Source organism: Vipera berus (assembly GCF_964194415.1).
Source record: "Vipera berus genome assembly, chromosome: 7".
NCBI lineage: Eukaryota > Metazoa > Chordata > Lepidosauria > Squamata > Viperidae > Vipera > Vipera berus.
Window position 1 is genome coordinate 22,111,718 of NC_138209.1, and position 26,510 is coordinate 22,138,227.

General features: G+C 38.8%; 1 protein-coding gene across 1 annotated transcript in view; it reads left to right on the forward strand.

Annotated features, from left to right (window-relative positions):
• Positions 1-26,510, forward strand: part of ARHGEF38 (Rho guanine nucleotide exchange factor 38) — a 43,644-nt gene that overhangs the window by 13,450 nt on the left and 3,684 nt on the right. Inside the window, exons 4-12 of the mRNA XM_081332819.1 lie at positions 6,295-6,442; positions 7,780-7,797; positions 13,153-13,352; positions 15,763-15,896; positions 17,680-17,784; positions 19,445-19,567; positions 21,356-21,691; positions 23,099-23,239; positions 24,117-24,315. Of these exons, the coding sequence (XP_081188945.1) occupies positions 6,295-6,442; positions 7,780-7,797; positions 13,153-13,352; positions 15,763-15,896; positions 17,680-17,784; positions 19,445-19,567; positions 21,356-21,691; positions 23,099-23,239; positions 24,117-24,315 (1,404 nt within the window). The remainder of the gene's footprint in view (positions 1-6,294; positions 6,443-7,779; positions 7,798-13,152; positions 13,353-15,762; positions 15,897-17,679; positions 17,785-19,444; positions 19,568-21,355; positions 21,692-23,098; positions 23,240-24,116; positions 24,316-26,510) is intronic.

The window sequence follows — 26,510 nt, forward strand, 5'->3', positions numbered from 1 at the left end:
TTGGCGGGTCGAATCCCGAGCACCGCGTAACAGAGTGAGCGCCTGTTACTTGTCCCAGCTTCTGCCAACCTAGCAGTTCCGTGCGCCTTTGGCGTCTAGTCATGCCGGACACATGACCACGGAGCCGTCCTCGGACAAGATTAAAACAAGGATTTTAAAAGTTTCCCAAATTGTGCTTTATTTGATGTCATATAAAGCAAACATAACTGACCTTCAATATGTTTCTGAATTATAATATCTATAATATCTAGCATTCTAGCTAGATAACTTTTTGATCTTTTAGTTGCTCCTAATTTATGCTGATATAATTCAATATTCTGTATATAATATGTTAAATCAGCAGGGATGGACAAACCTATAACTAGAACACATTCAAGCAGTTTTCTTGCTATGAGTAATGATTTGTCATTGTCCTCCTCCAATGTTTTTTCAACTTCTCAATCTAGCCTACAGTTCTTAGATTTCAGATGATCAGCCATCCAAATTCTAAACAAAAGCAAAGCTGAAGATTTAGCCAAGATTGAATAAGTGTTTAACCTCCATGAATATACATGCACATGCACACACAGACACACACAGAGAGACACAAACACACACACACACAAACACAGGGTGAAGATCTGGTTCAAATTTGACATCCAGATTATAATTAGAGATCTGAAGATAGCAACATTTACTTTGGAGCATTTTCTATTGTGGAAAAGCATCAACATGTCCACAGCTGCTTCATGTAACCTGTAGCTTTCTGACTATTTGGGTTTACATTATATAATGTTTTGTTTTGTCTTTATTTTTTAAAAAAAACAAAAAAGACATAACAAATCATGATTTGTTGACTGAGATATTGGCTGGGTTTAAACAACACCCTAAAGTTAGGATTTAGCACAAATGACACCGAACACTAAAACAAAAGGAAGTCAAGTGCTTCATGACTTAAAGAGATTAATGAAACCAGCCAATGAATAGTTAATCTCAGAAGAAACATGAATATTATTGTTGACTGTAAGACTAGCTATGTGATTCCTGTTTTAGAGGCAACAAGGTAGAAAAATAATCATGTTTCATTATAGCTAGTTATAAGTTGAATGGCTTTTTTGAGACAGCCTTCTGCAGCATTCAAGGACAGACTGATTGAAGGCCTTTGGTAGGCTGCTGATTCGTATTCTTAGTAGCATTATTAAAGGGGAAGAGACCGTTTTCTTTTCTTATGCATGCAGTAAAAAGGATATGGCTCCATTTAATCATATCCATGTACACTTTATCTGTCATGAAAGCTGTGCATTTAGCCTCTTGTCAGTCCAGTTCACCTTTCTGTGTTTGGCATTTATCTTGGTTACTAGACACAAAGGAAAAAATCAAAGACTGAATTGTTTTGTCCCCAAATTAGATAGGAGATGAAATAATTACATTGCACAGAGGTGCTGCTTTTTACAGATATATTTTTTGCAGCTGAAGTATTAAATGAAACCATGTTTATGCTTTCACATTTCTCTACCTGCATCATACTCTTAATGAGAAGTAGATTCTTTAAGGAAGTTTCTTTCAGTTGCTTTCAAGAAGTCAGAGACTGACTTCCTTTTTGATGTGTGCTTTTCTTTGTTTAGTGCTTCTTTTCATAACAGCTTTGTGTTTCAAAACCAAGCTGTGTGCTCTGAAGCTGATTATCATTGGGCCTCTACCATTATTGTGACTATTGAACAAACCCGGAATGACTTAATTTAGTGCCCACTATAAATCAAGGGACGCGGTGGCTCAGTGGGTTAGGACGCTGAGCTTGTCGATCAGGTCGGCAGTTTGGCGGGTCGAATCCCGAGTGCCGCATAACAGAGTGAGCGCCTGTTACTCGTCCCAGCTTCTGCCAACCTAGCAGTTCGAAAGCACGTAAAAATGCAAGTAGAAAAATAGGGACCACTACAGTGGGAAGGTAACAGCGTTCCGTGCACCTTTGGCATCTAGTCATGCCGGCCACATGAACACGGAGACGTCCTTGGACAAGCGCTGGCTCTTCGGCTTTGAAACGGAGATTAGCACCGGCCCCTAGAGTCGGAAACGACTAGCACGCATGTGCGGGGGAACCTTTACCTTTTTATAAATCAAGGAGCCAAACAGTGCTGTGCTTTATTTTCAAGCCAAGAATATAAATAAAGATTGGTTTGCACATCCTGACTTAACTGAGAATGACAAGGAAAGATTCCTAATGCAGGAAATTAAAAAAATAATTCCTAATAGGTTCTCTTAAAAAAGAGACCTTAATGCAGGCATGTCAAACTCGCGACGTTATGTGACGTCGCGCGACGTATCGGAACTTTTTCCCATTGCCGAAAATGGGATGGGCGCGGTTTCTCCATGACGCTCCAGCCCGCGGGCCGGCAGTTTGACATCCCTGCCTTAATGGATGTCATTTAGAGCAATATTCAGTAATTGCAGCACTACCACTGAGAAAGCCAACTGAGATTCCAACTCATAAGCAGGAATTCCAACTCACAGACAAGGTGTCAGAGTCCTTACCAGCCCTGGTTCCACAAATAATAAATGATGGTCAACAAGGTAGCTGGCTAGGCAGGAACGTTCTGACCAGTGTTTATTGACAGCTATTAACAGCAACTAAACAGCAAATAAAGTCAGCACTGCGAGTGACTTGCTCCCACTGCCTTATATACAGGCAATCCCCTTAGCTCCACCCCCCATCCAGCCAAAAGCATACAATCATTTTAAAATTCGGTTAAATGACAATAATCATGATGGAGATGAGTTATTATTTATTTATTTATACAGTATGCTGCCAAAACAATGTAAAGGAACAGAAGCAAGCTGATTAATACTTTGTGTTCTATTGGCAATACTGATCCTTTAAAACAGGGGTGTCTAACTGCTGGCCCAAGGAACGGATGCTTCATGCCAAAACTACACCCACCCCATTGCCAGCAATGGAGAAAAAGTTGCAATACGTCGCGACACGTCACGTGACGTTGCGAGTTTGACACCCCTGCTTTAAAATACGAATTTTAGCAGGTGTGAAAAAGCTCAGATCTTTTCAAGGTATGATACCAATAAAGGAGAATATTTGTAGCTCAGGGTTGACATGAAGGGGTCTCTGAGCTTGGTTGTTTTGTTGCAGATGTTTCATTACCCAAACTAGGTAAAATCATCAGTGCTAGTGACTAGTACTGATCCAGCATCCGGCGTCCGTCCCTAAAACCGGCATAGCTGGCCTCTGCCTCCTCCCTCCAGCGTTGTCTCCAGCAGTCCAGCATGCAGCCAGGAGCCTCAGCTGCTCGGAGGTCAGGCAGAGGGATTCCTCAGGCAAAGGGGAATTCCCTCCCTTTCCCTTCCCTGAAATGGCAAGTCCACAGGGCTTGACAGGAGGCCCCTCTACCAGGGCTCCACCTGGAAAATAAGGAGACACATATGATTAATCACCCACTGTGGTAGATAGTTAAGCTAACCCCCCCCCTTCTCGGCTTACTGGAATGCTGTCGGTGGAACCTCTTCACCAGTCGAGGAGCCTGAATGTCTGCTTCCCCCACCCATGAGGCCCCTGTGATAGGGTATCCCTTCCACCGCACCAGGTACTGCAGCTGGCCTTGCCGGAGCCGGGAGTCCAGTATCTCCTGCACCTCATAATGGTCCCCCGTAACGGGCCCTGGGGCTTTTGTTACAGGCCTCAAGGGAATCCCCTCTACAGATTTCAGTAGGCTGCAATGGAAGACCAGATGTATCTTCTCCAGGAACCTGGGTAGCTGTAGCCGAACGGCTACTGGGTTGATGTTCTTTGTGATCCGGAATGGCCCTAGGTATTTTGGTCCCAGCTTTTTGCATGGCACCCTCAAGTGGAGGTACTTGGTTGATAAATATACCATGTCCCCCACCCGAAAAGGCTTTTGGGCTGTCCTTTTCTTGTCTGCCTGCACCTTTGCGGCCTCCTCCGCTTGTACTAAGGCCCTCTTCACGTCCCCCCAAACCCCCCTAATGTGGGCTATCCAGTCTTGGGGTTGACAGGTGGAGGGGTCCTGCTGCGAACACTCGGGGATTGGGACGAAGTCCAGACCATGTACCACCCAGAAGGGGATAAAACCGGTACTGCTATGCACTGCATTATTGTATGCCACTTCTGCAAATGGTAACATGTCATCCTAGTCGTTCTGCTGATAGGAGACGTAGCATCGTAGATATTGCTCCACCATCACATTGGCCCATTCTGCTGCCCCGTTGGTACTGGGGTGGTATGCCGAGCTGAGTCCCTGAGATGACCCGATGGAACGGATGAACTCACGCCAGAAGTGGGCTGTAAAATTGCACCCCCCGATCTGAGATTATCTGCTGGGGCACCCCATGCAGGCGGTATACCTGTGTGATGAACACCTTAGTGAGTTTCTGTGCAGACGGTAACCCCTTACATGGTACAAAATGGGCCTGTTTGGAGAAAAGATCGACTACCGTCCAGATCACCGTGTAACCATGGTTCTCTGGCAGTTCCATGACAAAGTCCATCGCTATCTCCTCCCATGGTCGGGTTGGATCCATCACTTTCTGCAGCAGCCCTGGTGGCCTCCCGGTATGAGGCTTTGCAGTGGCACACACAGGGCAGCCCCGTATGTAGGCTTCAATATCCATCTTCATCTGGGGCCACCAGAATTGGCATCTCGCTAGGTGCAGGGTCTTGAGTAACCCAAAGTGTCCTGCCTGATTTACATCATGGCATTTTTGCAATGCCCTTATCCTCATCGCCTGTGGGACATATAACTTATCGCCCTTCCACGCCAGTCCATCCCTTTTTGTTAGCAGGGCTTGGTGGTCCCTCAGCCAGGGATCATCCTGGGTGGCTTTTACAGTTCCTGGACCAGGTTGCTGGCCGGATGGTGTGCAACCACTTGCGCCACCGCTTGCCTGAAGGGAGGCATAATGGCGTGTACTACCTCCTCCCGCTTGCTCTTATATTGGTGCATGCATGACAGTGCATCTGCCAGAAAGTTTTTCCCCCCTGGTACATACAGTAACCGAGAGTGGAAGCACTGAAAGTATTGTGCCCACCGTATGTGTTTTGGGGACAGGCGCCTTGGTGTCTGCAAAGCCTCCAGATTCTTGTGATCCGTCCACACCTCGAATGGTTCCTTTGCGCCCTCCAGGTAATGTCACCACGTCGCCAATGCCCACCGTACAGCGAATGCCTCCTTCTCCCATATTGCCCATGCTCATTCTGTATCTGTTAGCTTATGGGAGGTGTAGGCACAGGGCTGTAACGTCCCTTGGCTGTTCCTCTGGAGTAACACTGCTTCCACCGCGATGTCCCTGGCGTCGGCTTGGACGATGAACGGCAAGTCAGGATTCGGATGCAGTAGAACTGGCTCCTTCGCAAAGAGGTCCTCAAAGGCCTTTTGGCAGGCCAACTACCACGCTAGAGGTTGACTGGGGCATGGCCTGGCCGCTGCTTGTTGGGTATGGAGCAGGTCCATTAGGGGTAAGGCGATGGCAGCAAAGGAGGGGATGAACTGCTGATAAAAATTGGCAAACCCCAAGAAGCTTTGCAGCTGATGGTGGGTTCTTGGGGTCTGCCACTCCAACACAGCCCTGACTTTACCTGGGTCCATCTCCACCCCCTCCCCCGATATTCGGTACCCACTCACATTTGGACAGCTTCACATATAGTTGGGCCCTCAGCAGTTTTTCCAACACCTGTCTTAGGAGTTGGACGTGGTCTGACATGTTGGAGGAGTAGATCAGGATGTCATCCAAACACACAAGCACCCCGCGGTACAGATGTTCATGCAAAACCTCATTAATGAGTTGCATGAATAGCGCAGGGGCTCCCTGCAAACCAAATGGCATGACTCGAAACTGGTAGCTGCCTAACGGACAGTTGAACGCCATCTTCCACTCATCTCCTTTTTTGATCCGGGCCCTGTAATATGCTTCCCTAAGGTCAAGTTTTGTAAACACCTTCCCCTTGGCCAGATGGGCCAATAAGTCCTTCATCAACGGTAGGGGTTACATGTTCTTGACGCAAACCCCATTAATGCCACAAAAGTCTACACACAGGTGTAGGGAGCCATCCTTCTTCTCCTTGAAGAGCACTGGAGCTGCAATCCGTGATCTTGCCGGTTGGATGAAACCCCTTGCCATGTTCTTATCAATATAGTGTCTCAGAAAGGAGAAAGCAGAATTTCCAAGACCAATCATAAATGACCTGCAACTTTTACAGGAGACCATATATCTCTTTACAGATTTAATGGAGACCATGTATCTTGTGACAGTGGTTTTGTTTTGGCTTATATGTATGTTTTTTGACTTTCTCAGGTCAGGTGTTTCTACAGATTAAAGATGTACTAGAAGAAGCATACAAAATCTACTGTTACCATCATGATGATGCTCACCTTCTTCTGGAATTCTATGAAAAGGATGAGGAATTGAAAGAATGTATAAAAGATTGTCTACAATCCTTGAAGTAAGATTTTTTTAAAAAAAAAAGCATTTGCAAAGCTTATGTGAGAGTAAATTATGTGAGAGTTGGAGGGGGGATTATATTTTCAACAGTTTGCTTTATTAAGGGTCTTCCCTTTAAGAACTGTTTTTTGAAGAAGTTACTTGATTAGATTTATCTAATGCTCTTGGCTCCTTTTGCATGGCTTCAAAGAATTAAAAGTGTTAGCAAAAATATAATATTACTTTTTATTTTTAATTATTATAAGGACAAAAAACTAATACAAACTAAAAATAAAAGAATAAAAATAAAACAGAAAAGAAAAAGAATAGGTTTTCTTATTATTCATGCAATAAGGCCCAAGAATTCATATGTTTAAGTAGTAAAGCACAGTTCTATTTACTGCGGTTGTGAGAATTCCAGCAATTGAACGGAAGCACATTGGCATCAGCCTCTTCCAGATTTTGGAATTTTTGGAAGGGTGTTCATACAAGACAGTGAGGTGAAGCCACAGAGGTAGGTGCTTTGCTTGACTTAGAAGCAAGTGGAATGTATTGCTTCATGAAGTAGATTGGAAGGGAATAATTCATTGAAGAATCAATACAGTGAAACATTTAGAAAATTGCACAACTAATACTCCAGTTGTTCTTCAGCAAAGCAATACTTGAAAGTTATTTATGAATTAATATTTATTTATTTATTTGTTAAATGTCTCATCCTTTCTCAGGTCCAGGCAAATAGACCTCTGTCCTTATTTTATCCCAAAACATTACAATATAATATCAAACTGTGATGAATCTAAAATTGAAGGGAAGATTCAAAAGTCCCATTGTGGATATGTAATATTGAAAAAGTTACTGCCTTATTGTAGCAATACTAAATCAAGATATAGTTTGGTTTAAGCACTTAGGGTCTACAATGCGGCTTCTGGATTCCTCATGGATCCTTTAGGTTTTATTTTTAACAATGAATACTTTATTCTTTTATTGTTATTCTTTTATATATTCTTTTATTCATCTTAACAATAAAAGCAGTGGGTGGCTCCAGCCTGTGTTTTGTTAGGATGTGTGTTTATCTGCCAAGAAAAAAAATACAAAGGTAAGCTGAGGTGACAGAATGCATCTGGGAGACTAAAGATGTCCTTGTGTGTCATGGAAAATAATTTCAACAGTTCTGGAAAATTGATATGTTGTGATTAGTTAGATTCTCTATGGTAGCCATTTCATTTGATGCCTGTGACAGTTCTCAAAATACTTAATGCCCACTGGCTCAAAAAAATCAGAGATACCTGATCAACCTACTAATATTCTCTTTTCTTAAGAGACTGCTGATAATTTTGTATTTCTTTTTTCTTTTTGCAGAAAGATATATGAAGAAAGGTAAGTTATACATTTATTTAGATGTATTGCAGTTTTGGCATTCTCATCCAAATTCCTCATTTATGTCCATTTCTATTATTTTATCTTCAGCTTTGAGATCAGCTGGGTGGATATAGAATGCCCAATTTGCTCAAAATCATCTGGTAAGCTTCACGGTTGAAAGGAAATTAGATCTAGTTTCCCTGATCTAAATTTGAGACTTTTCTATCTTTGAAAAAATAGAAAACAAAGAATTACATAAAGCAAGTCAAATTTTTAAACCTGGAATGTCATCTATACTGAAAATAGATACAGTATGGTTCTTAGAAAATACCTTTTGGTTAAGCATAATTTCAGCAATGCAAAATAGTCAATGTTTTACAATATAGAAAAGTGTAGGGCACATGAAACAATAAGACTTAATTTCCCCATGTTGGATTAAATGCTTTTTTTAAAAAAGAAAAATCCCCCCCCCCCCATGTTGTAGATTTTGTAGTTTCTTAGATTTGCTGTTGCTGGTCCCAAAACTGGTTTTCTTTTGCCCCTGTCCAGTGAAGGAAAACACACATACTTCAGAAGTTTTCCATTTGTTCTGAGTTATTGAAGGCACATTTCCCCAAAAGGAGCAATTTATATATTGTACAGGAAGCCTTCGACTTACAGTCATTCATTTAGTAATCTTTGGAAGTTACTATGTCACTGAAGAAAAGTGATTTCCAACCAGGCCTCACATCTAAGGCTATTACAGCATCCCCATGGTCACATAATTAAATTTTAGACTTTTGGCAATAGTGTGTTTTTACGATGGTTACAGCATCCTAGGGTCATATGTTTGCCATTCTGACCTTTCCAGCCAATTTCTGACAAGCAAAATCAGTGAGGGAAGCCAGATTTATTTAATGATTCTGTGATTCACTTAAAAGCTCCAGTGATTCTCTTAACTCTGGCAAAAAAAGGATTGTAAAATTGGACACAATTCAGTTAACAACTGCCTTGCTTAGCAACAGAAAGTTTAGTCCTAACAGTTGTCATAAATTGAGGACTATCTTTAGAATACTCTCCCAAAGTTACACTAGCACTGGTCTGCATCTGGGGTGGCTAGTTGTGAAACCTATTTATATGTATAATAAGATCCAGAATCTGGATGTTATGTATGTAAATCTGTGAATATATTATTATATTCTGATTTTTTTTTGGGAAATCAATAAAGTAAAAAAAATATTGAGAAAACCATGGACAGTTGAGAAAACAAACAGATGGATTGTCGCACAAATCAATTCAGAGTTGTCATTGCAGGCACAAATGAACAGGTCAAATTATCCTACTTTGGACACATTATGCAAAGACCCAGCTCACTGGAAAAGGCTGTAATGGTGGTAAAGGGGAAAGGAAAGAAGATTATGGCCAGCAGCAGGGTGGATGGACTTAAAATGTTATAATAGAATAACAGAGTTGGAAGGGACCTTGGAAGTCTTCTAGTCCAACCCCCTGCTCAAGTAGGAGACAAATGGTTGTCCAATCACTTCTTAAAAACTTCAGGGATTGAGCACTGAAGCAAATTCTAAAAGCAAGCTGTCCCACTGATTAATTATTCTAAGTGTCAGGAAATTACTCCTTATTTCTAGGTTGGTTCTCTTCTTGATTAGTTTCCATCCATTGCTTCTTGTTATGCCTTCAGGTGCTTTGGAGAATAGCTTGACTCCCTCTTGTTTGTGGCAGCCCTTGAGATATTGGGACACTGCTATCATGTTACCCCTGATCCCTCTTTTCATTAAACTAAACTAAACATTAAATTGAGCAGGTTAAGGGCAGTTCATTCAGAAAACCTACAATATCTACGTATATGGTGAGGAGTATCACATAGAGTAGTCCCTTGAGGGATAAGAATAGCAATAGCAATAGCACGTAGGTTTATATAACACTTCACGGTGCTTTACAGCCCTCTCTAAGTGGTTTACAGAGTCAGTAAGTTGCCCCCAACAATCTGGGTCCTCACTTTACAGACCTGAGAACTTTGAGAATCAAATTGCCAAACTGCTGGCAGCCGTCAATCAGCAGAAATAGCCTGCAGTACTGCATTCTGACCACTGACCCACCATGACTTGATAGAACATAATCAAGCAATTTAAAAAAACAAACAAACTCTTATTCAGTAAAAAGATAGACAAGAAAGAAGGAGATCAGAAACAGAACCTAATCTTAATCCAACATTCGTACAGTATATGAAAGGCCTAGATGAAGTCAACTTGCTCACTTTCATACTCTGGAAATACAAAAGAGCCTACCTTCTCACATCTTCATGCCCCCCTCAAAATCCTTCCTTCACAGGGCCATGCTATCCACGGAGCTCTACATGGAGTTCTACCTCTAAGGGTATTAGTAGCCTGAGGATAAAGAAAATCGCCTTCTGGTCTTTAGCAAATGGGTAGTGAAGACTTGCTGTCCGCATTCTCCTCCTGTTCATAAGTCCAGCCTGGCTGCTATAAGAGTGATGGGTAATGATGATGATGATAGGAGTGCTGATGTCAAAGATAGTAGGGGAATAGCTGCTACGTTTCCAGTGACTTCCTCTCTTTCTCAGCCATTTTGTTGCCTTCTGCTCATGGTCTCTACATCCAATGCTGGTTTAAACAAGATTTATTTAATAAAGTGCAATTTGTTGGCTTCATACAACATAACGAAAACCAAAAAAATAAATAAAGCATGTTCTGGCTTAACAGTTTCTGTAAAGTCAGCCTTTTGTTGGTTGTTGAATGATTGGGTGTGTATAGTTTTGAACTCTAAATACAGCATCCATATAATTAAAGAAAAAAATCAGGAAACACTTTTCATGTTACCCAGTTCAACCTAATCGTTACTGGTGCAGTACCTCTGGTCATCAATGGAACTTGTCTGTGACTTGCCATAATATATACAGGTATGCTTGTCCTATAACAAAACACAGCCACAGTTTCAACAGCTGACCTGCCCTTCCTTGGCCAATGAATTTTTTTTAATTGGAAAGATTTTTGTGATCCTGAGCTGGCATAATAAAGCTCTTGTCTCAAACAAATGTAGTTAAGGTTGTGCTTATAAAAAAAAACCATCAAAGACAAAAGAGAGAGTTCTTGCCTAGGTGTACCAATAGTAGATGTACATTAAATTACTTGTGCTGAATTTCAGCAAAACAATGTGCCTTTATCGTTGTCAAAGTGTACTGTATACCAAAAGCTGTGAGTTGCACAGATTATAAATTGGTCAGTAATTCATTAGCTTTCAAAATACAATATATGGATTGGACTAGTTTAGACTAGATACAGGGGATTTGTGTAACCTCCAAGCATCCAGACACAATAACAGGCTCTGTTCTTTTTGGGAATCCTAATGAGCATTTTGGCATGTGGATTTCTGCACATCTGTCTACTAGATGTTTCAGCTCCACAATAACCCTTTTCTCTAAGCTCTACCCAGAGCCCTTAACTCATAGCAAAGACAGTATGTTGGTGATTAGCAGAATAATAGCTCTATGACATCCTATGAATAATTTTGAGAGTCATTTAGGCAGGCACACACATATACAGCTACAAAGAAATGAGAATCCTTCTGTGTAAAGCTTTTGCATTTTAGTTTAAACAGAGAAACAGAGTTCTGTATACTATGAAGTAGGAGCTCCCCCAAGCTGTCAAATCTAGCTTGAATAACTCCGTTCAAACAACTGAGTTCATGGCAGAAATTAATTTCCTTATTCTGCAGCATGGGTCCTTTTGTTTCTTTGCTTGTTCTCAAAAAGTCTCCTTCAAGTTGAGCTTGAATTCTGATGATTTCATAGACATGTACTGCAGTTCATGTAGTTTTCCTGGAGATAATATAGAAGCGGCTTGCCACTAACATCTGAGATTTTGTTGTTTCCTAGTATGGTTTGCAGCCATATTATTTAAGAAATGACCCTGCCAAGATAAGATTTGTACCTGGGAAAAATAATAGCAATTCCAACTTTAAAAAGTAAAGTCACTGAGTCAACAGGGAAGGGCAACAAGTTCATCTAATCTAATCTAATCTAACCCAACCTAACCTAATGTTGGGTTGCTGGATAGAGTTCAGTAATCAAACTCCCACAGGAGAAAAACTCAGATTGCAAAAGGTGTAGTAACCTGTCCATTTCTTGTACCATAATGAGAGTCTGATTTATAGAAAGAAAAGAAGCAAGGCTTCCCAAGTCATGAAAGAAACATATCTGCAACTGTTAAATGAATTTACTTTGCCAATAGAAAGAAGGTCAAAATCTGATTGTACTAGTTATATTAGATTAATTGCAAGTGAAGTTTTATTTCCAGTCTGATACAATGAAGTTTTGTGGTAGTATACAGTAAATGGTAAAAGGCCCTGATTGGCAAAATGCAGTCTCTGATCACTGTAATGGGAGCATTCCCTAAGATCTGCATAATTACCACAAATGCTATTAAATCTAGGGTTGAAATTAGCTCAGGAGTAGCCTTTTAAACCAGTTAAACCATTCCAAAAAGTAATGTTTTTATGAATAGACAATATCTCTTGTCATTTGCAGCTGTATTTAAGCAATCTGCTTATTCACAGCTAACATAACTATCATTCATTGAATTAAGCAAATACTGTGGACTTGCACTTTAAGCTGGCTCCGTGGTTAAAGAATCTGAGCTTGTCAGCTGGAAAGCTGACAGCCTGGGTTTGAGACCCAAGCACTGCCCAATGGGGTGAGCTCCTGTTATTTGCCCCAGCTCCTGTCCACCTAGTAGTACGAAGGCATGCAAATGTGAGTAGATAAATAGGTACCACTTAGGTGGGAAGGTAACAGCATTCCATGCATCTCAGCATATAGTCATGCTAGGTACATGACCACCGAAGTGTCTTTGGAAAACGCTGCTTCCTTCACTAAGAAACAGAGATGAGCACTGCCTTTTAGAGTCAAACATGACTGGAGAAGGGAAATCTTTACCATTAGCCAGAAAGCTGGCTTTGCACACTATACTGAACTAAACTGTGGTACTTAGTTTGTGGTTTGGTGTGCTATGACAGCACAGTCATTGAAAAGTAGGTGACTCAGAACTACAACAGAAGGGAATTAGATTTTTGTTCCTGCTAAGATTCATGACATAAAACAATGGAAGATATTGATCATTTGGCATATTAAACAACAAAGATGCTAATGCAATTGCAGAAATAGGCGTATCTACAATTGTAGATTAACAATCAAACATTCATGCTAACATTTCCCCACTACTAAGTGGATTACAGTAAGAATTACGGTTAGTGTGTGGTTGCTGTGAAAGCAACTTATTACAAGGAAATACAATTTTCTTCTTCTTCCCTATTTTGCAAGAACTCTCTTTTGTACTTAACATGGCTTAATTTAAATTCTAGGGGAAAACCAAATCTACTAGAAATGGGATCTCTGATGATCAAACCAATACAACGTGTAATGAAGTATCCTTTGTTATTATGTGAGCTCTTGAATGCAACTCCCAGGTCTCACCCTGACCACAAAGCACTTCAGGATGCCTTGGTTGCTATGAAAGATATGAACATGAATATAAATGAATTTAAAAGGAGAAAAGATATAGGTAAGAAGTCAGTAATATGGGATATCTGTAAGGACTGGCTTGTATGAACTTTCCAGAAAAATGAAATGACCATTAAAGAAAATAAGATGCTGGACCATATTGATTTTTTCCTGAATGGAATGAAATTTGGAGCTTGCATACACGGCAAGCAGCAACAAGCAGCTTTGTTTTAAATATAACTACTTATGGAATGACTGAAAGAGCATCATTCTCCTCCTTTCCATTCTTGTGAACTTCAATCTATTTGATTGGCCACTGTGAAATACAGAATATTAGATCAAATGAATCTGCTAGGACTTTTATTTTGGCTAAAGCTTAGATATACAACTGAAATGTCTTCCCTGTGATGGCTGTTCATTCCACATTAACTTGAGTTCATCTAAAGACCTGACTATATTCTTTATTTACAAATTAAGCCATGGATTCATTTATGACAAATATGGGCAATGCATTTGCAATTACGGACAATGGACCTGTTCCTGTGGGATTTTTATTTTATGGGACCTTTAATTTTAGGAAAGTGATTCTGTCAGTTTAATATCTGTCTGATTTCAGAATGATTGTTCTGTGTAGGGAAGGTTTGCCAAACACATTTGCAGATGTAATACTAACTACTGCAGGAAAGATTCTTGTAATAGAAATATTAAGTTCACATGATAGGAACTCAAATTCAAGCTACAATAATTCTGCTGAGCATGAAGTTTTAAAATTTAAGATAATTCATTTGGCTTGTACAAAGCATTCCTGAAAGAAATGTGAATGCATCAATATTAGCTTATTAGGCCCAAAATGTGTAGTGAGACATAAGACCAGGATTCAGAGACCTTTCTAAATATTAGACAAAAGTCCTAAGCTGCTTAACTATTGAATAAATTAAAATTGGCTGGTTTCACACATGGTGTCCAGTCATATATCATATAGTTGGGTTCATATAGTATGGGAAATCAAACTTAAATTAATACCAGTTTGTATTAATATGGTCTGTAAATCCAGCATTGTCATATGCAGTCACTTCATATGACAATAATCTACACTTTGCATTTGGCTTGTTTTGGATATGTATGTTATGTATTTGGATGCCTTATGTAGAATCTTATCTGATCACAAAGTAGGGCTGCAAAAATCTAAACAATTATTAGATGGCAGCAAATAGTTGGGGTTATCTATAACTCCCTGTTTCTATCCAGCAAGACATTGTTTGGAATTTCACAATTCAGACCTGGCAGTCCAAAAAAACCTCTTCCCACTGGCTATGCTTGAGGAAGAGATGGTAAGGACCCATAACCCTGGAAAAAAAGCTAAATATATTCATATTGTGAGAAAATAGTTTATTGCAGACATGTCAAACTCGCAACGTCATGTGACGTCGCGCAACGTATCGGGACAGTTTTGCCATTGCTGGCAATGGGGTGGGCGTGGCTTCTGGATGACGTGTCCAGCCCGTGGGCTAGGAGTTTGACACCCCTGGCTTATTGAGATGTCCAAATATAGGCAGTGGTTATGATATTTGAGTGGATACTTTAAATATTGTAGCATGTTCTTTGTAGGATCAAAGTAATATTCATTAGGTTCACAATTCAATTTTCAACAATTACTAGCTTTAAAGTATAGACATTTACATTTACATTTAGAGTTCATGGGTATCCTGTCTCTTTATATGGTAATTGCCTTGGGCTATTGTACCTAGCAGTTTGAAAGCACGTAAAAATGCAAGTAGAAAAATAGGGACCACTACGGTGGGAAGGTAACAGTGTTCTGTGTGCCTTTGGCATCTAGTCATGCCGGCCACATGACCACGGAGACGTCCTCGGACAAGTGGCTTTGAAACGAAGATGAGCACCGGCCCCTAGAGTCAGAAACGACTAGCACGCATGTGCGGGGAAACCTTTACCTTTGCCTTTTATTGTACTTGATAAAGAACAATATATGCTTATTTATAGGCAAAAAAAACACCATTAAATCCCAGAACCAAAAGGCACATTTTCTTCCCATCTTATTTATCTTACTGCATAAGACTGGGAAAAAATGCTATAGCTCCAGTGTTAGATGCTTGCATTTGCAAAAGACATATCATAAAGTTAAGCATTTTTTCTTGTTATATTTGAGTTTCTCCCTGATAAATTCACTAAAGATTGCAAACACATGATATAGAATTCAAGCATCTATATGCATTTTGCAATAGAACAAAGGCTTCTATTGAAAATGGCAGGAACAATTAGTGAAATTAAACTTTTTAAAAGTTTCTGTGGCCATAAGGATTTAATTATCTCTTCTTTCCATAAGTAGAACAAGCTGTAGCCTCCATTTCTCCCCCCCTTTAATCTGTGATAGCATTAAAAAAGTAGATAGGAATTCATTGATGTCTTATCAGTACACATTGTTACTATTAATGTGATTTGTCTGATTACAGTGCTTAAGTATAAGAAAAATGATGAAGACGAATCTTTAAAGGATAAATTTTCAAAGTTAAATATTCACTCAATTAGTAAAAAGTCCAAGAGAGTGACTGGTCACTTGAAGATTTTGACTGGAGGAGAACCTCAGGTAATCACTCATTGTATTTGCACATCACACTAAATTATGGTGTGTTTAGGCATGATTTCTCGAATCCACAAACATTTGCTGGATTCACTCACATCAATAATTTAAAATCCACAGTGGCTGATTTCATGCAACATGCTTAAGCGACAACTAAGTCAACTTTGTTATGGTTTAGTGCAGCATGTGAATCCAGCCATTGTTTGGCAGGGATTTTAAGAGGGTTAGTGATCAGAGGGCTAAGCATTTTCATTCCTGTGGTATCCTTCCTTTTTTTTCTTATTATGTCCTTACTATTTGCCCATTCCAAAACAGGTTTTATCAACTGCCCATGCATTTACCAAGGTGTTAAGAAATCTGGAGTACATAATTTACTTTAATGAGAATGTCACAATTCTGTAGTTGTTCTGTAGGCACTATGATCAGAATGTTTGCTAAATTCTTTGCTTTGTGATCTCAACCGGTCTCATTAACAAAGTGGTACTAACCAGTAGCTTACTAGGCCATAAATAAATAATCTATATTGGTAAAAGGTAAAGTACTCATGAAATATATATTATGCTAGGGTCTGTGATTGACTTCATAAGTATGGGCTATTTATTGATGAGAATTAATTTCAGAATGTATCTGACTACAAAAAAAAACCAATTGCATTTTTCAGTGGCTTAGTACTAATCTTTTAATAGGAAGCCAGTACTAAACAAAGTAGTCTGTGAAATTTTCTGCCCTAGATGGGGGTCTTAGCACACAGTACAAAAGTGAAAATTGGGCTTCAGATGAGGTTATTGTAGTTGGCAGCTCGATTAATTTCAAATCTTTACTATTTCACATTTTGATCAATGCTTTAAGAATAGAGGAAACTGCTTTAAGTGTAGTTAACTGCTCCATCTCCATCTCAACCAGTGATGGGATTCAGCCAGTTCACACCACTTCGGCAGAAGTGGTAGCTAATTTTTTTGTTGCCCAGGCCCAGAATGAACTCCCAGAGAACAAGATGTTCACATATTTGAATCCCACAACTGAGCTAAAGTCACGTACCAATTTGAATGAACCTTTATTGTGCAATTTCATATTTGCTCACTGAAAGCACAACATTACTATTTTACAGAAAGACCTCACAGACACAAGCTTCTTAAATTAAGTATCTTCTGTATCTACAGAAATTATGGCTGGTTTCTTTATATGCTCCCCCTCAAAATCTCACCTATCATGAAGGAAGTGAAAGCAATCCCAGAAATCCTTCCCTTGTTTTTTATAATAATATTTTTATTCATTCAAAAAATGTATTCATTTATTTATGAGATTTATATAATTGTCCATCTCACTTAAATAGCTCTCGGCAGCTAACACAGTGAAGGCTCCCGTACAATGAAGGGAATTTAAAAATGCCTGCCTATAAAACATATCAGTATTCATTTTCAGATAATGTTGAAGAAGCCTGAAATTAATGGAAGAGAATATTTGTACCAGTAGCAGTGAGTTGAACTGTGCGGTCCTTGTTGGTCTCTGAGCTCAGTTATTTTTCTTGCAGACATTTCATTACCAAACTAGATAATAAAAGGTCTGCAAGAAAACCACCAAGCTCAGAGAGCAACCAGGATCTCACAGGACTGAAATTAAAGAAATGGAACCAGAATGGTAGTGAAGATATTTTGACATTCCTTTAAACTGCTATTTAGTGTTATATGAAGATGCCTCAGCAGATCACTCGGAAAGAACCCTGAGGCATTTTGACATTACTATTAGCAATTATGTTCTTATCCTAACTATAATGTTCTTGTGGCTTTAGGTGAAAGATGAAGTTTTTAATAAAGAGGAGAAGTTATTCAAAAGCTTAGAAAAGATGGTCAAACTATGCGTGAAGAATATTCCATTGTCTCTTCAACATTTAGAAGTAAGTGTTATGTAACAATATTGCAAGATTGGTGCTAACTGTTCAAAAGTTGCAAATCAACATTTGACCGGTCAAACCTCATTCAAATCCTGAATTGATCTCACAGATGGGAAGAAAGTTCTGAAGCGCTCCTCTTAATCCATATTAAAAATGTCAGAAATAGTATTTTGAAATGAATTATCAGACCAGATAATTGAATGACGATTTAAATTTCACTTAGTGAGTCTCCTGGCAAATGTACATTTTAAGACTATATTGTGTTTGTAAAATATGGAAAGTCATTTTTTAAAAATAGTTTGGCTATCTGTTGCACAATCAATTCTGGTTTGTTTTGTTGTTACAAACAATTGTTAAGCAACTCATGGCTTACTATAATATGCAAATCAGATCATAAATCTTTGGGCCTGAATTGTATGAAATGCTGAATGGTGGATACAATAAATAATCTGAGAAAGTCTTCAGATTTATGTATTATGTATTACATAATTTATTTACATATTGCATAAATTATTTAAATTTTTTAAATAAATGACCACAATTACATTACCAGATCAAAAAAAGAATGCCTTCTTCTGTTGGGATTTTTTTTTCATTTGCAAAGAGCTTTTAAATAATAATACTGTACTATCGAAAAATATAGTCTTCTATTTGAAGTCTGAAGGCTCCAGTCAATTTCTTTACAGATCTATGCTTCAGGCCTCATCCAAGGGATCATTTTCATGGACTAATCATATATTTGCAGACTCTGGAGAAGTCTCCTCTGCAGAAGTCAGGGTCACCATACTACAGTCCAGCTGCAAAGAAATATGGAAAATAGGATTAAAAGCTGAGATACACAACATTCTTTTTACCCTGCTTTGGTTACCAATATTCCTAACCTGTGTTTGTGAAAAGTTTTCTAGTTATATTGATCTTCATCTAGACCACCACCATCTTCTGGCTGGCTTGATCTCTTTTGTATCTAGTTCAGAATTTATCATTATTAATATATTTATTTAAATGATTTATATAGCCACCAAACTTGTGTAATGAAACTATAGATGGCTGGGTGTTTGCTTTGGTCTGATGGATTACCTAGAATAAGACTTTGGTGTTAATGTCTTTGAAAGGACTGGTTTACCAGCTTTTAACATGTATTGTCTGATTATCATCTTTGCCACTCTTTGTTCCCTGCATTTTCACAGGATGGAAGAAAATGAAAGGGGATGAAATGCATTTTTTTGGTTTTTACTTCTGTAGTTAGGGCTTTAGAGAGGCAGTTTTGTGTAGTGTTTAAATCACCAGGCTAGAAACTGGGAAACTAGTCCTGTTGCAGGAACAAAGCCAGCTGGGTGACCTTGGGCCAGTCATTCTCTCTCAGCCCTAGGACACACACAATGACAACCCACTTCTGAAGTCTTGCCAAGAAAGCTATAGAGACCAGTCCAAGCAGTCACCAGGAGTTAACAATAATTTGAAGGCAGAGAGAGAAAGAGAGAGAGAGAGAGAGAGAGAGAGACCTATCTACATAGCTTTATAAATATTACAGCAAAGTGCTTAGCAAGCAGATTGTTTCATAAATTATTCACTTCTTACTGAAAATATTATTGAGCAAGTATACACATGAGTGGTGGTTTGTGAGTATATGTAACATTATTTTTGCTCATTTCATTTTTTTCAGGACTCTGTATTTGTCAGAGCACAGTGCATAAGTGAACTTCAGGATCTGATACATGAGAACGAAAAAGGGGCAAACAGATCTTCAGACACGTTGATTAATGCTGGGTATCCCAGCAAACTATTTGTAAGTTCTTGAATATATAGATTTAAAGTGATTGGAAATGGATTTTGTGAAAAAGGGGTATATATTACACAACAAATCTAATACAGTTTGTTTTTTTAGCCTAGTTACTATACATTCCAATTTACATTAAGTATATACTGTACAAAATCCAGCCTTCCGTATCAGAAGAATGGTTCAAAAGATATGAATTGAGAATGAATATAATGTAAATGATGGATATAGATTAGGGACTCTTTTTTTAAAAAAAATATCTTGCTCAGCCACAAATTTTACGTGGTGAGTCAGGGCATAGCCCACCACACATACCTGTTTGGAGGATAAAAGCCATGTCAACCATCTACCTGTGGTCTTCAAAAGGAAGAAAATCGAGTATGTCTTTTCCCACCTTTATTCTTGCAACAACTTTACAAGATGAATTTAAATAGAAAATGTGACTCATCCAGTAAATTTTACACCTGAACATAAACTTTGTAACTTAAATCTATGACATGGAAAATTCTGTATTTTTGAATTAGGGTTTCATCTTATTATTCATTACCTAAATTGATTTTCCTAAGACAACCAGGAATTTAGCAAGATTTTCCAAACTAGAAAATAATAATAATAATAATAATAATAATAATAATAATAATAATAATAATAATAATAATAATAATAATAATAATAATAATTATTATTATTATTATTTATTACTAGCAAAAAGTGGATATAAATAGGTTTACTATTCATTCAGATACATTGTCCTTCCTCTTAGTTCCTTGGGTATGCAGAACATTAGAACATTTCCTTCCTTCCTTCCTTCCTTCCTTCCTTCCTTCCTTCCTTCCTTCCTTCCTTCCTTCCTTCCTTCCTTCCTTTGCTTTTTGCCATACATAATTCTCTTATACTTTAAGTTACAATCCCGCATGTGGCATTCTTTTCATGATATGATCCCACAGCTATTGATCTCTGCTGCCATCCAGCAGACTTTCACATAATGCTTTTTAGCAAGATAGGCAGGGAATAAAGTTGCCCCATGTATCTCCCCCCCACTAATTGTATTGGTGGTACTAATCAGTTGTGATATACAGGTAGTTCTCGATTTACAACCACAATTGAGCCCAAAATTTATGTTGCTAAGCAAGACATTTGTTAAGTGAGTTCTGGCCTATTTTATGACTTTTCTTGCTACAGTTGTTAAGTGAATCATTGCAATTTTAAGTTAGTAGAGGTTTGTTAAGTGAATCTGGCTTGCCCATTGACTTTGCTTGTCTTAAGTTTGCACATGACTCCAGAAAATTCCAACTATCAGTCAGTTGCTAAGTGTCCAAATTTTGATCACATGACTGCAACAGTCATAAGTGTGAAAAACTGTCATAAGCAGTGGTGGGATTCAGCCAGTTTGTACCATTTTGGCAGAACCGGTAGCTAATTTTTTGTTGCCCACACCCAGAACGGACATCCAAAAGCGGCATCCACACAGAGAACCGGTTGTTCACATATTTGAATCCCACCACTGGTCATAAGTCACTTTTTGTGCTGTTATAAGTTTGAACAGTCATTAAATAAACTGATGTAAGTCGAGAACTACCTGCATTTTGGCCAGAGTGCCACAAATAAAAAGTCCGATTTCACTTCCTTAGGCTAATACATGCAAGATACAGACTACCTTATTTGCCAACATACTGCTGTCTGTATGATGCCATCCTTATGTCAAAGTGATACTAATGTTGTTTAACAAATGGGAATGTTGCTGATTTCCTTGCTCTGATATGTGTCTTTTGCCTTCCCTTCTTCCAATGCATGAAGCTGAATCGAGTAGAAAAGTTGGTGCTGATTCCATTGACTAAACTGCAGGCTCTTTTCCTCGGCCCCCAGAAGCTCATCCAAAAACGTTATGACAAACTTCTGGATTATAGTAGCTTGTATCAAAAGGCTTCAGGGGATGATACTGACCTGGCCAGGAAAGAATACGAGGCCCTCAACGCTCAGCTGGTGGAGGAGCTCCAGAGGTTCAATGAAGCAGCAAAGGAAATTGTGACCAGTTGCCTGTGTTGTCTCATCGCTCTCCTGAAAGACATGATGTCATCAGCGTCACGGTCCTTTTCAACCAACGAATCCCAGTTACTAGCAATTAAACCAGAGGTACTAGCACCCTGCTGAAAGCAGTTGTAATTCTTTCTTCTTTGAAGGGAGGCTTCTTATGTTGGCAATTCAAATTGTCTTTCACATTTTAAACCAGCAATTCAAATTCACCTTCATCCAACCGAATAATAAACAAATCCTGGAGACATTTTTGAAGAAGTGGTATTGCGTTGCTGGATGATGAAATGTTGACAGGGATGGAGGGTTTTCTTTAGATTGGGTCTGCACTTTCCATTTTCAAAGGCATGACAGGAAGGTTAGTGATGTCACCAAAATGTGGAAGGTCGTTTTTGCCTCTGAGATTTTTTCAAGCTAAGGGTATAAATGGGATGGAGGGTCTCCCAGAAGATACTTGTCCCCTTTCCCACCACTAACATTTTAAACAAAAAACAAAAGCTGAAATGTGTATAGTTTTTGTTTTGTTTTGCTGGCAAAATGATGACTTTGGAAAAGGGGACCTCAATGAAGTTGGGTGGCTGTGTGTAAACTGCAGCCCATGAGTCACGGATCTCTGTTTATAGGGAAAGTTAGAAGCATCCAGTTTGAACAGGGGTCTTCAAATGTGGCCCTTTTAGGACTTGTGGACTTCAACTCCCAGGAATACCTCAGCCAGCATGCCTGGCTGAGGGATTCTGGGAGTTGAAGTCCACAAGACATGAAAGGGCCAAGTTTGAAGACCCCTGAGTTAGAAGCACTGAAGTGCTTCTGGGTTGAAAACATTAGCCAGTGTCATCACCGTTGCCCTGGGCAAGCCCAGTTTGGAGCTCGTTTTCATGTCCCTGTCAGGAGCTGGAGTGAAGGATGAGAACTCAACCCTGCACCACAGCAGCCCCCAGGTCTTGAACGTAGGCTAGCTAACCTCCTGCCCAGCATTCCAACCACTTCACCCATCATGCTTCTACAGGGAAGGTGCACACCGTATTTAAATCCAGGAGTTAATAAATTATGAGAACAATTCTCTGCACATCCCTTTGGTAGTTAAGCTCCAATTCAGTAAGCAGAGGGGATTGCATTATCTGGAAGTAGCATATCCTTGCATCTAACATTTACATTTGCTCAGCTGGGTCTTTTGCTATCCAATGTTTTCTGAATCAGCACTATTGCCTCAAAAAAGTTTTTTTCCCCATAAGGCATGAATTAAAATGAATTAACCTATGCAGCTGAACAATTAGTTCTTTCCCTAACTGCTTTCTGGGAGATACAGCAAACACAGCTCATCAGTTAGGCACTAGGATTTTGGAAACCTGGAAATGTGCTTGCAGAATGGCTAGTAAGCACATGTAGTTACAATGTGTTAATATGTGTCTGTTATAATCTGTGATAGAGATAAGGTTCTTAGTAGAAGCTTCTTCATACTTGAAGCTGCAGAATAATTAGGTAACCTTGAGGCTCTTTTATAATTTGCAGAAATCTTCTCCAAGTATCAGTGAAATACAGGATCAGGTTCTTGAAGATGTTCACAATTTGAGTTGTATCAAGGAAAACCACGGTGTAACTTTTATTGAAAGAAAGCTGAGTTTTGAAAAAAAGAGGCCTGTCTCTCTCCAGGTATGTAATTTGCCATTAAACTCTGAGTAATTATATCAACCTAGAGATTCACCATCTTTATATTCAATCTAGAGATATTGAGATCTCCTTTGGGTATACTGGAAAACCAGTGGTGGGATTCAGCTGGTTCACACCAGTTCGGCAGAACTGGTAGCTAATTTTACATTGCCCAGGCCCAGAACAGACCTCCGGAAGTGGCATCCACACAGAGAACCAGTTGTTCACATATTTGAATCCCACCACTGTCTAAAACCAAAAGTCTGCTATGGCTAAGTGCATACATGCTAAACCACGACTGAGTAACTGCACTGAAGTGGATACAATTCTAACAAATAAGCATTGCTTTTGGTGAAGTGTGGATCCCAGTTTCCACTCTGCTGTCATTTAAACAATATCAGATGCCTATGAAGCAGCATCTAATTCTTGATGTATATTTACAATGTCATAAAATAGTATTATCTATGGCTAGATAATTTCTAAAGGATAGGATTGTGATGTGAATCACTATAGGATAAAGATAAGTTCAAATGCTTTATATTGACAGAATGAATGTATTAAAATGAGAGAAGCAGATAAATGTACCATGATGTTTTGTGGAAGACGAATCTTATAGCTTCCAAAATATGAACAAGCACAAGTATGTGAATAATAAGATTGGATTCATACATTGGACTAAACTATAATGTGATTTTGAACTTGATGAACTTGCGTTTGGCTTTGGCTAATTGTGGTTTATTTGACAAATCATAATTAAATAAGCCTTTTCTTATTTTAAACCAGGCCAGGAATGAAATCCCATTATGTAAAAAAATGCAGTTAACGATGAGCATGCTGTTCCATGGTATATTAGTTCTTTGAAACAGCTTTTTGTTTCCAGCCTGAATTTCCCCGTCAGAAAGAAGCCCACAGGTTAATGCTACTTTCTATGTACAATGTGGACTTGCTATACCAAGCCAAGCGTAAATGCAATGCCACACAGGAATTGGATATTGATCTTTATGAAGGAGAGGTGGTGGCTCTCATAGACCAAAAGGATCCTTTTGGCTGTACAAGCAGGTGGCTTGTTGATACTGGAAGTAAGTACTTCACATTGCACTCTCAGCCTAGATATGCCCTAGTGCAGAGGGTAGGCAACCTCGGTTCTTTTATGACTCATGGACTTCAACTCCCAGAATTCCTGAGCCAGCTGGCTCAGGAATTCTGAGAGTTGAAGTCCATGAGTCATAAAAGAGCCGAGGTTGCCTACCCCTGCCCTAGTGGCAGAGACTTGACATTTAACATTGCCTTCTTGGTTTTAAATATGGGGTTAATGGACACTTATGTTTAATCACTGCTTCACCTCTTATTTTATTATTTCCATTTCTATATTGCTATTCCTAAATGACTATAGGTTTTTGACTTAAATAGTAATCTTGTTTGTTTGTGCTGTCCATTGTCCAACGAAAGTGAATGGCCAATAATTAAATACATTAAAACAAAATAAGATATTAAAATCATCTTAACTAATCTTCCAATTCTTCTGAATCCAGTTCAACCACCACTTGGAATTTATCCAAATTTTTAAAGTAATCAGATCTCTAAAGTTGTGTTTCTTATGCCTCGCAACTTTTAAGATTCATGAACTTCTGCTTCCTGATAGCCACTGACTTGAGATTTATGTGAAATTCCTAACTTAACCAGAAGGCAGTCCATATGAACCAATCCAGCATTCATGGTTGGTTCTTACCCATCTTTAGTGAGTGTCTTCTTTGCAACTCTATGACAGTGTCTTGTAGAACTTGGAAGAAGTATTCTAGTCAGGATAATGTACATGTCAGAGTTTGCATCACAAGTACTAAGCCTAGCTGAATACTGATGGAATAAGGACTTGCCAAAACAGAACAAAACACAATTGATAGAAGAATGTTATTAGATTGTATAGTTTGCAATATTTTAGAGCACGGGTGACAAACTTGCTGCGTCATGTGATGTGTTGCAACGTATCACAACTTTTTTTCACTGCCAGAGCTGGGCCTCCATATGATGCAACCAGCCCATGGGCTGGCAGTTTGACACCCCTGCTGTACAGCATTTTCATGATTCCTCCAACTTTCACTGGGTTTTCAGATTGTATCTCTCTCTCTCTCTCTCTCTTTCTCTCTCTTAATATATTTTATTAATTTTTTACAATAACATTCTTTAATGCTTAGTAAACAGCATGTTGTCTGGGTTAATATGTTTAAAAAACAACAAATAATCATTAATTTCTATAGTTCCAAAATCAATATATTAATTAATGATATATTTCTTTGATCTTCTCTTCATCCAATAATATTCTCCTTTTGTCAAGATTAAGCAAGTATTATTCTTAAAATTCAATACATATAAATTTAAATATAAAGCTTTTTCTTGTGTTTATACAAATAACAGTAACATCATCATATAGCATCTTTTCTTATCAATTTATATTTCAACTGTGTTTATAAAAGTCATCTTGTTAGATCACTATATGTCCTGTTTTCAAGATTTTTATTTAAGCTTAATTTCCCCTCTGTATTCAAACCATATAAGGGACGCGGTGGCTCAGTGGGTTAGGACGCTGAGCTTGTCGACCAGATGGTCAGCAGTTTGGTGGGTCAAATCCCGAGTGCCGTGTAACAGAGTGAGCACCTGTTACTCGTCCCAGCTTCTGCCAACCTAGCAGTTCGAAAGCATGTAAAAATGCAAGTAGAAAAATAGGAACCACTACGGTGGGAAGGTGACAGCGTTCCGTGCGCCTTTGGCGTCTAGTCATGCCGGCCACATGACCACGGAGACGTCCTTGGACAAGCGCTGACTCTTCGGCTTTGAAACGGAGATGAGCCCCTAGAGTTGGAAATGACTAGCATGCATGTGTGGGGGAACCTTTACCTTTACCTTTATTCAAACCATTCTTATAGTCATAATTTTCTCAGTGAATAACCTTTAAATATCCTACCTTTTCATTCATATGCACCATCCCAATATTTTTACATTTCATATATTATAGAAATTGCTATACTAATATATCTTATCTCTCTTACTGTGAGACCCCTTTATATCCATAATTTATCTATTATTTTAACTGTATTTAAACTGGTGTTTAATCATGTAGTATTTCATCTGGTAAGTTGCATCAAATCTCTCAGATCTGATTCTAGCCTTCTTTTGCCAGTTTGCTTTCCATGTTAGTGTGTTCGACTTACCTGGGGTTTTTTTCCTGTATTTTGTCAATGTTGTTGGGAATAGAAAAAACAAGTTAGATAAGACATGT